Source organism: Rhinopithecus bieti, unplaced genomic scaffold, assembly GCF_001698545.2.
Source record: "Rhinopithecus bieti isolate Rb0 unplaced genomic scaffold, ASM169854v2 scaffold_32072, whole genome shotgun sequence".
NCBI lineage: Eukaryota > Metazoa > Chordata > Mammalia > Primates > Cercopithecidae > Rhinopithecus > Rhinopithecus bieti.
In genome coordinates, this window is record NW_016813565.1 from 259,931 (window position 1) to 272,378 (window position 12,448).

General features: G+C 58.2%; 1 protein-coding gene across 1 annotated transcript in view; it reads left to right on the top strand.

Moving 5' to 3' along the window:
• The window catches only part of AP2A2 (adaptor related protein complex 2 subunit alpha 2), a 51,360-nt gene that overhangs the window by 20,793 nt on the left and 18,119 nt on the right, over window positions 1-12,448 (top strand). The window contains 8 exon segments of the mRNA XM_017848582.1: window positions 2,266-2,374; window positions 3,048-3,198; window positions 4,476-4,644; window positions 6,011-6,148; window positions 9,417-9,599; window positions 10,176-10,273; window positions 10,648-10,879; window positions 10,966-11,139. Of these exon segments, the coding sequence (XP_017704071.1) occupies window positions 2,266-2,374; window positions 3,048-3,198; window positions 4,476-4,644; window positions 6,011-6,148; window positions 9,417-9,599; window positions 10,176-10,273; window positions 10,648-10,879; window positions 10,966-11,139 (1,254 nt within the window).

Consider the following 12,448-nt stretch of genomic DNA (forward strand, 5'->3'; position numbering starts at 1 on the left):
TTTTTTTTTGAGATGGGGTCTCGCTTTTGGTGCCCAGGCTGGAGTGCAATGGTACGATCTCGGCTCACTGCAACCTCCACCTCCCAAGTTCAAGGGATTCTCCTGCCTCAGTCTCCCAAGTAGCTGGGATTACAGGTACGCGCCACCATGCCTGGCTCATTTTTTAGCAGAGACGGGGTTTTTCTGTGTTGGTCAGGCTGGTTTCAAACTCCCGACCTCAGGTGATCTGCGCACCTTGGCCTCCCAAAGTGCTGGGATTACAGGTGTGAGCCACTGCACCTGGCCGGGAAACTTCCTTTTTTTGAAACGGAGTCTCACTTTGTCCCCAAGGCTGGAGTGCAGTGGTGCAATGTCCGCTCACTGCAAGCTCCACCTCCCGGGTTCACGCCATTCTCCTGCCTAAGCCTGTAGCTGGGACTACAGGCACCCGCCACCACGCCTGGCTAATTGTTTTGTATTTTTAGTAGAGACGGGGTTTCACCGTGTTCGCCAGGATGGTCTCGATCTCCTGACCTAGTGATCCGCCTGCCTCGGCCTCCCAGAATGCTGGGATTACAGGCGTGAGCCACCGCGCTGGCCTTGGCTGGGAAACTTTCTAATTGTGAATTTAATTTATTTTATAAGTTGTGGAACTGTGCATGTTTTCTTTTTCTTTTTTGTTTTTGTTTTTTGAGTCGGAATCTCACTCTGTTGCCCAGGCTGGAGTGCAGTGGCACGATCTCGGTTTGCCGCAACCTCCACTTGGGTTCAAGCGGTTCTCCTATCTCAGCCTCCCGAGTAGCTGGGATTATAGGCCCTCGCCACCATGTCCAGTTGATTTTGTATATTTTGGTGGAGATAGGGTTTCACCACAGTGGCCAGGCTGGTTGCGAACTCCTGACCTCAAGTGATCTTGCCTGCCTTGGCCTCCCAAAGTGCTGGGGTTACAGGCAGGAGCCACCACGTCTGGCCTCCTTTCCTCTACTTTCTTTGGGTTAATTTGCTAGTCTCTTTTTATTATTTATTTATTTATTTATTTATTTTTGAGACAGGGTCTTGCTTTGTCGCCCAGGCTGGAGTGCAGTGGCACGATCTTGGCTCACTGCAAGGTCTGCCTCCTAGGTTCACACCATTCTGCCTCAGCCTCCCAAGTATCTGGGACTACAGTTGCCCGCCGCCACGCCTGGCTAATTTTTTGTATTTTTTAGTGGAGACAGGGTTTCACCGTGTTAGCCAGGATGGTCTCAATCCCCTGACCTCGTGATCTGCCCACCTCGGCCTCCCAAAGTGCTGGGATTACAGGTGTGAGCCACTGCGCCCGGCCTAGTCTCTTCTTAAACCCTTGAGATGAATTTTTGTTGCTTTTCTCTTTATATCTGTTTCAAATATGTACAGTTAAGGCTATATATTTCTCTCTCCGCCTGCCCTTAGCTACGTACATGTTTGAGAGACAGCTCATGTTGGCCGTGTCTCTGTCTCGGAAGTGCTGTGATTCTTGCCTTTCCTGCTTTGTGTTTGTGCCTTTCAGCTCTGTCTTTGACAGGCAGCCTAGAACTTGCCTCCCTGTAGCAGGAGTCTGTGACCCAAGTCTGGGCTGGCATCTTGCAGCTTAGGGCAGGAGTCAGGGTGAACTTTTCTAAATGGGTTCACTTATGGCCTAAAAGTGTCACACATGTGAGCTTTGTAGGAAGGGAGGAACTACACTGACCTCCCAGAAACAGGAGACACCAGGCTGTATGTCAGTGGAGATGTGAGGTGGTCGTGATTGTCACTTGTTCGGGAGGTTGACAGGATTTGCCAAGCCAAAGGCCGCATTGGACAAAGAGATGGGATGTGAGTGAGGCGGGCAGCCTCCTTGCCCCAGTGAGCTCACCGTCTGGATTGGCCTGTGGTCGGGGGGAGCTGTGGGGTTGTGGGGTGGGGTCAATGCCGGCTTCTGGGAGTGGGGGTGTGCTTCTTCCTTCTGAGGAGCCTAAAGCTCTCTCTTTCGTTTCATCCATGTTCTGGTCCACAAAGGAAAGACTGTAGTTTCAAATCCAGGTGCTATGGTATCTTGTACCAAGTGAGGGTTGCCACTCAGCTGCGGCAGCGTGTTGCCAAGTGACAGCACAGCCCTCTCACAGCGATCCTGGGGGTACCAAACAGTGTCAGACGCTCCTGGCACATGAAACAAAACCATTTTTCCAGCTCAGGCATGACCCGAGGAGTGAGTATGGCTTTTCTTTGGGTCCCTGCAGCGGGGGCTCGTGCCCAGCAGTGTGTCTGATTGCCTTTGCTGTCTTACAGATCGTGACGTCCGCATCAACAGACCTTCAGGATTACACTTACTATTTTGTCCCGGCTCCCTGGCTGTCTGTCAAACTGCTGAGGCTGCTGCAGTGCTACCCACCCCCAGGTAACGCGCAGGCCGCGGCTCCTGAAGCTGCACCAGCGCCAGTCTGATTCCCTGTCTGATTTAAGTGGTTTGTTTATTATTTTAAGAAGTGTGTTACTAGCCCTGCCTCTTGATTGATCGACCTTTCTGCCAGTGCTGCCGTATGCGCTGGCTTTTGTGGAGCAGTTATTGCAGAGCCTACAGTTTTGTTAGGGTTTGGGTCTATTGTGCTTTTATAGTATCAGATCTGTGCAGGTTTTCTTTGAGACGGAGTCTCCCTTTGTTGCCCAGGTTGGAGTGCAGTGGCGCGATCTCAGCTCACCGCAACCTCTGCCTCCTGGGTTCAAGCGATTCTCCTGCCTCATCCTCCTGAGTAGCTGGGATTATAGGCACCTGCCATCATACCCAGCTCACTTTTGCATTTTTGTAGAGACGGGATTTCACCATGTTGGCCAGTCTGGTCTTGAACTCCTGACCTCAGGTGACCGGCCTGCCTCGGCCTCCCAAAGTGCTGGGATTACAGAAGTGAGCCACTGTGCCCGGCCTTTCTCAGTTTTATAAATGCTCCCAGCTGGGTACACAGATGTGAATGAACTATATTAAAAATGCTCTCATGATGTATGGGTGCAGCCGGGAGGGGCAGGGCGGGCTGTGGGCCACTGGAGCCTGGTGAGCACCATTCTGTCTTGCCCAGAAGACCCTGCAGTGCGAGGCCGCCTGACTGAGTGCCTGGAGACCATCCTGAACAAAGCCCAAGAACCACCCAAGTCAAAGAAAGTCCAGCACTCCAATGCGAAGAATGCCGTGCTCTTCGAGGCGATCAGCTTAATCATTCACCATGACAGGTGTGTCGGCTGCCTGTGGAGAGGACTTCCTCTCGCGCACGCACACACGTTCCTTCTCGTTGGCTTGAGACTGGGCTGATCATGTCTAGTTAGTTTGTCCACTCCACGGGCCTCCCCTTCGTCCTGCCTGTGTGCTCCCTGCTGGACCCTTTTCTTTCTGTGCAGCTCGGCTCGTCCTGCTCTGAGCTCACCATGGATTGCTTTGCTGACTGTGGTCTCATCCCCCCAAAGGGCCTTTTCCTCCTTCTCCTGAGCATCCCCACTCCTGACTGGCTTCTCGTGTCATGGAACGGAGAGGAGACGGGGATGGGGTGGGGGGCATGTGCACACGTCCTGTGACTTTGCTGAGCGTAGAGCCATACTTGGTGGGTCCAGGGTCCCAGGGCAGTGCTGGAAACGGCTGTGCCCATCCACACAGCACAGAGGCACAGGGTGGGTGGCGGCCGCTCCACACAGCCCAGAGGGTCTGCCTCCTCTGCCCCCACCACACAGCCCGGAGCGTCTGCCTCCTCTGCCCCCACCACACAGCCCGGAGCGTTTGCCTCCTCTGCCCCCACACCTTTTCTGCTCAGCAGTTGAGGTGCACTGCATGTGGGCTGGCGTGGGTCTTGCGTGTGGTGCCGTGCTTTAGGGTCCTGTGAGAATGAGATCGCAGCTCCCACCAGGCTCCCGATAATGAGGAAACATGCCAGGTTGTGGGCAGATGCTCTCTACAGCTAGTGAACACCACCCATTTGCTGCTACAGCATTTTTACAAATGATGAAAACTCAGTCTGAGAGTCACACTTCAGAGCTGGGAGCTGTTAAAACTGAAATTTCCCATTTAGAGGAAGCTCTGTTGTTACGTGAGGAGAAGCCACGTTCTGAAGAGACGGTGGAGTGAGTGGGGCAGCAGCCACACTCCCGGCCTTCTCAGCCTTCTCCCTGCCCCGGGCTGGTGCCTCTGGCTGAGACCCCATTGCCAGTCACAGCTTGACCGGCCTCCTGCGAGCCTCATGCAGATTGAGGCTCAGGAGGTGCTGGGAAGCTCCAGTGGATGCATGGGCTGCTGACTGTCACCGGGGGGATGCACAGAATGGACGCAAAATGGACCTCAGGGGTAGGGGTCGGGTGCATCTGGGGAGGCTCCTGAGTTCCCACTTGAGCAGTGCGGTGGCGGTGAGTGCGGTGTGACTTTGCTGTCTGCCATCTGGACCCATCGGGGAACGCAGGCTCTGTCCAGTTTGTGTCGCACTTGCTGAGGAAACCGCCCCCCCACTTCCCCTCCCTCCACGTAGTGAGCCGAACCTGCTCGTCCGTGCCTGCAACCAGCTGGGCCAGTTCCTGCAGCACCGCGAGACCAACCTGCGCTACCTGGCCCTGGAGAGCATGTGCACGCTGGCCAGCTCCGAGTTCTCCCACGAGGCTGTCAAGACACACATCGAGACTGTCATCAACGCCCTGAAGGCGAGTGCCCTGTCCTTGGGGTCTGCTCACTCCCTGCGCAGGTGCTGTGGGCCTTCCTGTGAAGGCTGGGGGGACGCAGTGCTTCCTGACTCCCCGCAGAGATGGAGATGGTGGCTGGTGCTGCTGGCCTCTGCCTGTCACCTACTCTTGGGAGGTCACACCACAGTTGAGGGCCATGCTGCCTGGCGATGGCCAGGACGGCTCTGCTCTCCTGGTTAGGCTGAGCACACGAGTCCCTGGCAGCCCTTTCCCTGCTGGGGGCAGGTCCCCGTGTGCCATCCTGCACATGCATAATGCCAACAAGTAGAAATGGTTCTTCTTGGTAGAAAGATGAAATTTTTTTCCCTTATCTCTGAGAAAATTCTCCTTTTGCAAAGGAAACTCACTTTATTTGGGGATTAAAATTTCAGAGTGGGAAGACCCAGTTGAGGCTGTGGCCATTGCCAGCCTTTGTGAGTCTCCAGAGAGACCCCGAGGGTTCGTTCCATGTAGGACGTGTCTGCCACAGCCTTAGTCACCGGTGTGCATGTGTTAGGAAGTGGGAGGTGGGGAGCTGCACGTCTCCCCTCTGGCTCAGCCTCAGGCTGTGGCAGGGCCGCTCCCAGCCCTCCGCACATCTGTGTGCAGCGCACGGGTATTCTGGGTGGCGTGCGAGGGGCTCATGGTGGGTGTTTGGTATTCTGGATTCTTCTTGGTCCTGGTTCGGTGTGTGTTTTAGTCAATCCCTATTGTCAGAAAGGCTGGACACTCATTTGCATACGGCCAGTGCTAGGGCTGGTGGTGCCCACTCTCCTGCCCTTGGCTGGGAGCAGAGCTATGCAGACCTCGGGCTTTCTCATGCTGCAGAGCCTCTGGGGGGCTCATCAGCACGGGCTCCGGGGTGGGGCATGAGAACCTGCCTTGGGGCAGCTCCACGGCAGTGCCGGAGGCCGCGGGGTCTTCGGCTACATGGAAGAGAGGCCTTAATAACCTGCACCAGGCAGTGCGCTCGATCCTAGTGAAGCCGGCCTGTGCGGAGGGAGGCGTGGGCGAGGAGGCGGAACTCTATTTGGGGCCGTCCACACCAGGCAGTGCGCTCGGTCCTAGCGAAGCTGGCCTGTGCGGAGGGAGGCGCGGGCGAGCAGAGGGAACCCAGGCAGTGCACTGGGACCTAGCGAAACTGGCCTGTGCAGTGGGAGGGCCGGGTGAGTAGGCGGAACTCTTTTCCGGGCCATCCAGACACATGCGGCCCGAGTGCAGGTCAGCTTCCTGGACCTGGATGTGTGTGTGAGGGCAGCTCAGAGTGGGCATTGAGATGCGGTACCAGGCCTGTCCCCAAGCCTGGGCCTTGCTCCTGCGGCCTCTTACTCTGTGGTTTGTTCCCCAGACCGAGCGGGACGTGAGCGTGCGGCAGCGGGCCGTGGACCTCCTCTATGCCATGTGCGACCGCAGCAACGCCCCACAGATCGTGGCCGAGATGCTGAGCTATCTGGAGACGGCCGACTACTCCATCCGAGAAGAGATTGTGAGTTCTGGTGGCCTCTGAGTCCTCTCCTGCCACAGGCACGAATCTCAGGGGCAGGATTTCCTTCGTGCTCTGTGATTCTCTCCCGCAGGGCTTGATTGAGAACCCATGAGATGCTGGATACAAGGCTCCTCTGCCTCTGTGTTTCAATCCACATTTTCAAGCTGGGTGTGGTGGCACCTGTGATCCCAGCTACTCCTGAGGTGGAGGCGGGAGGATCACCTGAGGCCAGGAGGTTGAGGCTGCCGTGAGTCGAGATCATGTCACTGTGCTCCAGCCTGGGCAACACAGCGAGGCCCTGTCTTTAAAAAAAAAAAAATCAGCATTTTTGGTAGAGTCATTTGGTCTTGAAAATAACTATTGGCCGGGCGCGTGGCTCACGCCTGTCATCCCAGCACTTCAGGAGGCCGAGGTGGGCGGATCACGGGATCAGGAGATCGAGACCATCCTGGCTAACACGGTGAAACCTCATCTCTACGAAAAATACAAAAAATTAGCTGGGCGTGGTGGCGGGCGCCTGTAGTCCCAGCTTCTGGGGAGGCTGAGGCAGGAGAATGGTGTGAACCCGGGAGGGGCGGAGCTTGCAGTGAGCCGAGATCACGCCATTGCACAGAGTGAGACTCCGTCTCAAAAAAAAAAAAGGATGAAGACTGAGCATGACCCAAAACTTGAGGGAAGGAACCCTTGTGGAGGCCACATGGTCAGCAGAGGAGAGGACCCGAGGCCTCCACCACGCTCACAGGCCTCTCAGGCTCGCCATGTCTGTGGATGGTTTAAGGGGCAGGCCCGGGTGTCCTCGTGTGGGGTTGGCCACGGTCACCAGCCAGGACCGCAGCCTCTTGTTGAGGCTGAGACCATGCCTCCATTGTGTAGAAAACACTTCGTTATTTGTCTTTTTGGGCAAAGTACAGCTCGAGGCCTCCTTGGGAGCTTTGCTGAGAGCCACTGTCGGAGCTGGTGGCAGGTGACAGGGTCGCTTTGGGCGGGTGTGCGTCGTTATGCCCAGGTGAGAGACTCAGGTTTTCAGGGGTCTTTAGTGAACGGAGGGGCCCAGGTGCTGGGACTTCGATGCTGAGGGGTGAGATTACCACAGTCTGAGCTTCAGTGAGGCACTGCAGACCTGCAGAGAGCGGGGGCCAGGAGGCAGCTCTCACGCTGGACTGTCCACCCTCCAGGACAGTGGGCCTGGGAAGTTGAGGGGCACAGGGACAGGGGTGGGCTGACTCCCGGCAGGAGGCCCCAAGGGCAGGCACCGTGGGGAGGGTTTGGTGTAGGGGGCCAGGCAGGTGCTTGTTGACTGCAGCCAGTGGTCCCTCTCTGGCCTGGTTGGGGCCAGATCTCAACACTTGTGGTGGGGTGGCGCTGGCTCTGGGGACAGCCTTCACAGGAGCTTTGTTCCTGATCGTCATGCTGAGTGGTTTGAACAGAGACAGAAGCAGTGTGCTTCTGACTACAGTTGTGCAGATTTTGAGGTCCTGGGCATTCTTCAGCCCGGGATCTGCTCTCGCCCCTCTACGTGATGAGCGGCAATCCTCAGCTGGCTCCTGCTGTGAGGAGTAAGACAGGTGCTGTGTCTCAGGCCTCATAGTGCTCCCCCAACTGTGTCGTTTCAGCCGGGCATGGTGCTTCCCCCACCCCGTTCTTTCAGCCGGGCATGGTGCTCCCCCCATTCCGTCCTTTCAGCCGGACATGGTGCTCCCCCCACCCCGTCCTTTCAGCCGGGCATGGCAGAGCATGTTCTCTGGCTGTGCTAGGTGCTAAGTGTCCAAACTGGACGTGGCCCACTCCCTGCCTACTCAGCACCTTCCTGTCCACGGAGGGGGACGGATTGAGAGCAGGACTGTGGGTTGCTGCACTGTGGATGGGATGGCTGGAGGAAGTGCCCATGTTCTGGGGGCCTCAGGAGGCATTACACTCCTGGGGGGCTGTGTGGACTTCTGCAGAAGGCGGTAGTGACCTGGTCTGGAGAGGATGATGGTGCAGAGGCCCCTGGGAGGGCAGAGCCGCCGTTCGTGGAGGGGCAGGAGGTGACTGAGCACAAGGTAGGGAGAAGGGCATGTGAGGCAGAGGTGGGGCCGGCCAGTGAGGCCGGAGGGCCTGGTGCGCAGCTCCGGGCTGAGGCTGGGAGGTGGGGACCCGGCCAGTGAGGCCGGAGGGCCTGGTGCGCAGCCCCGGGCTGAGGCGGGGCTCAGAGGCAGTAGTGCGTTTTGGAATGACACCTTGGAAGTGTCATGGAGTCAGGTTGGGATTTGGGAGTCCAGGCTCCAGGCAGCGACTCTGGGGTGGGGGGCACAGTCACCAGTGCCTGAGAGGCCAGCAGCAGGGTGTGGAGAGGGGGCAACGGTGTGGGGAGGGGCAGGGTATTGGGGTGCCCTCGGGAGGCATGTGGTCTTGATGCCTGCTGGCGCTGGTGTTGGCAGCTGGTGCTGTTGGAGGGGGGCTTGGTTCCAGGTGAGGTGACTTTGGGGAGATGAGTTTGGTGTTGGACAGCCTGGCAGAGCTCCAGGTGAGTGGCTGCCACGTGGGTGTGGGCTGGGCAGGTGCCTCCAGGGGGCACCCGTAAGAGTGAGCCAGAGAGGGGAAGAAAGGGAACCCCCAGGTGAGGCTCGCAGGAAAGATTGGCCAGAGCCGGAGGAAACCACCAGAGAAGTGGCCGCCAGGAGCCCAGGGTGGCACGATCAGAGGAGTGCTACCACCAGGTGTCGGGGCTTTGGGAGACAAGGGCTCAGGTGGGAGGTGGCCTGGCTGTGGCCGTGGCCTTCTGTGCACTGGTCTCCACCTCTTCCTGGCTTTCCTTGTTTAAGTCAGGGAATCTTTTTTTTTTTTTTTTTTTTTTGAGACGGAGTCTGGCTCTGTCCCCCAGGCTGGAGTGCAGTGGCCGGATCTCAGCTCACTGCAAGCTCCGCCTCCCGGGGTTACGCCATTCTCCTGCCTCAGCCTCCGGAGTAGCTGGGACTACAGGCGCCCGCCACCTCACCCAGCTAGTTTTTTGTATTTTTTAGTAGAGACGGGGTTTCACTGTGTTAGCCAGGATGGTCTCGATCTCCTGACCTCGTGATCCGCCCGTCTCGGCCTCCCAAAGTGCTGGGATTACAGGCTTGAGCCACCGCGCCTGGCCAAGAATCTAGTTCAAGCTTTCTACATGTCCCAAACTTTTGTAGACACATTTAGGTGCTTCTGAAACCCTCACTTTGACTTTGGATGACAGTTTGGTTTTGGGATTGCCATGGCCTGCAGGTGCCGGCCCTCAGCAGCCCGTCCTCTGCAGGTGCTGAAGGTCGCCATCCTGGCAGAGAAGTACGCGGTGGACTACACCTGGTACGTGGATACCATCTTGAACTTGATCCGAATTGCTGGTGATTACGTGAGTGAAGAGGTGTGGTACCGAGTCATTCAGATCGTCATCAACCGGGACGACGTGCAGGGCTACGCGGCCAAGACTGTGTTCGAGGTACGGCCCGCAGGACGGCAGAAAGGATGGGGTGGAGGGCAGTTGCGGAAGGTGAGCAGTGAGTGGTTCCAGCCTGGCTGGGGGGAGGTGCCGCGGGCTGTCGCTGACCCCTCCTGCCCCTCAGCTCTTCCCTAAGGCTCTAGTTCCTCTGCTGTTGGCGCCCCTTGCTGAGTCCCAGTTTCTTCTCACCCTAACTCTCAAACTTCTGGCTCTCTGGGAGCCATCTGAGAAAGCCGGCCCTGTGTGTGTGAGAGCATGCTGGGGCCTGCCCTGTCCATCGGAGAGGATTAGGCCACCAGGAAGGGGTGGGCCATGAGGATGCTGGCAGAACCTCCCTGGCCGAAGCCTGTTCTGGACGCTGCAGCTCCCTCCAGGGCAGGTCAGCGTGTGGCAGCCTCGGGTTCCTTGCTGCTGACATGGGTGCCGAGGAAGGCAGGGATGGGCACTTGGACTGGGGTCTCCAGGAAGCTGAGGGGCTGGTGCTGCTGTAGGGTGCACCGCGCCAGGACGTGCCTGCCTCGCCTTAGCTCTGGACACTTGGCTGCCACCCCGGCTCATTATGTTTGTGCTTCACAGGCTCTTCAGGCTCCCGCGTGCCACGAGAACCTGGTCAAAGTGGGCGGCTACATCCTGGGGGAGTTTGGAAACCTGATAGCCGGAGACCCGAGATCCAGGTGAGAGGACCTTTGCGAGTCGGAGCCATGTGCGCTCTAGCGGGCTTAGGTGGCTGGTGTCCTCAAGAGGCGAGGTGCCAGCTGGCTTTGTTGGGAGGCCTCGCAGAGCTGCGTCTGCTCCCAATCGGCATCTTTTTGTTTTCCTTCAGTTGATAGAAAAGCAGGGATTCTAGGAGAAAATGGAGACATGGGGTTTATGGCTGACTTTGTGAAAGGGGTGCCTTGCAGTGGGATCTGGAGCTGGAAGAGGGTCCTGACCAGCGGCCTCTGGTGCAGGCAAGGGGGTCTTGCTGCTGTCCCTCCCCTGCGGGGACGTGCTGGAGCCTGCGAGGGGATGATGGCGTTCCTGTGTTGTGCTCTCCCCACACCCCCAGCCCGCTGATCCAGTTCAACCTGCTGCACTCCAAGTTCCACCTATGCAGCGTCCCCACCCGCGCACTGCTCCTGTCCACCTACATCAAGTTCGTGAACCTCTTTCCGGAGGTGAAGCCCACCATCCAGGACGTGCTGCGCAGCGACAGCCAGCTGAGGAACGCAGACGTGGAGCTGCAGCAACGCGCCGTGGAGTACCTGCGGCTCAGCACTGTGGCCAGCACCGACATCCTGGTAGGAGGCCCCCATCCTTCGGGCTGGCTTGACTGAGGGTCGGAGGTCAGGGACTCTGAGCAAGCCTACCTTGTGTTCTTTCCAAGGCGACCGTGCTGGAGGAGATGCCCCCGTTCCCGGAGCGGGAGTCCTCCATCTTGGCAAAGCTCAAGAAGAAGAAGGGCCCCAGCACAGTGACAGACCTGGAGGACACCAAGCGGGAGAGGAGTGTGGATGTGAATGGGGGCCCCGAGCCTGCCCCGGCCAGCACCAGTGCCATGGTGGGTTCCTCACCTGCTGTGTACCCAGACCTGTGAGGGCCTCACCCCCAAGACTTGGGACCAGCAGAGCATTTCCTGTCAGGGAGGAGCATGTACTGAGAACCCAGGTGCCGACTGTGTCTCTGGACACCCCGCTGGCGTGTCCCAGGGGCCACTGTCCCTGCTGGGCGAGGTGCTTCCTTCAGACCATCGTCTTGTCCAGCTCAGCTCCCACATCCGCTGTGGTGACTTGTTTTAGGGGAAGTGGCCGTCCCTCTCCTATAGGACTGCCTCCCCAGGCAACTGTCCACACATGCTTTGTTGATTCAGAGAGGACCTCTCCTGCCCTGCTCTTCGAGGGTTTCTCTAGTGAGTTGGGTGAGGTCTGGTTTTCCTTGTATGTGTGATGTGATGAGAATAGTCCCGTGGCTGAGAGCGTCCTGTGGTATTTGTCGGGAGAGAAGCGTGGTTGGGAGAGAAGCGTGGTTGGGAGAGCTGTGCTTTGCTGGGCTCTGCTTGCCGCTGTCCCCTCTGCACTGTCAGGGAGGGCTCCTGTCGGGGTCACACGGGCTTTCTGTCTGTCCAGTTAGAGGAGCTCTGGAGAGAGAATCTTCTCAATCTTCTCTCCAGGACGCAGGTCCAGTGGTGGCAACCAGTGCTGCTGCCCACTATCAGCAGGGCTTTGTGGGGTGAGCTCCTGTGGTGGTGCCTGCCCTGGCAGTTTGCTGGTTGGGAGGGTGCTCGTGTTGGAGTCCTGGCACTCCTTGGCAGGGACCTGCTTATGTTCTCTGCTGACTGTGTGTCCTGCTTCTCTGGCTGACAGTGCAGGGCCTGCGATGGGGCCAGTATCCAGGCTCAGCCTGACATTGCGCCCAGTGGCTTCTCCCGCTCCTCCTCTTCCTCCCCTGCTCGTCTTCCTCCCCTCCTCCCCTTTGTCCCCCCTCCTTCCCCCCTTCCCCTCCATTCCTCCCCCCTCCTCCCTCCCTCATCCCCTCTCTCTCTCCTCCCCCTTCCTCCTCCTCCTCCTCTTCCTCCTCTCCTCGCCCTCCCCTCCTCCCTCCTCCCCTCCTCCTCGCCCTTCATCCTCTCCCCCTCCTCCTCCCTCCGTCTCGTTCCCCCTTCCCCTTCCTCTTTCTCTCCCCTCCTCTCCTCCTCCCCTCTCCCCCTTTCCTCCTCCCCCTCCCTCCTGTTCCCCCTCCTTTCCCCTCCCCCTCTCTTTCTCACTCATCGTCTCTCCCTCACCTTTCTCCTCTCCCTCCTCTTCCCCCCTCCGTCCTCCCTCCTCTTTTCTTCCCCCTTCCCTCCTCCTCCTTTCCTCTCCCACCTTCCC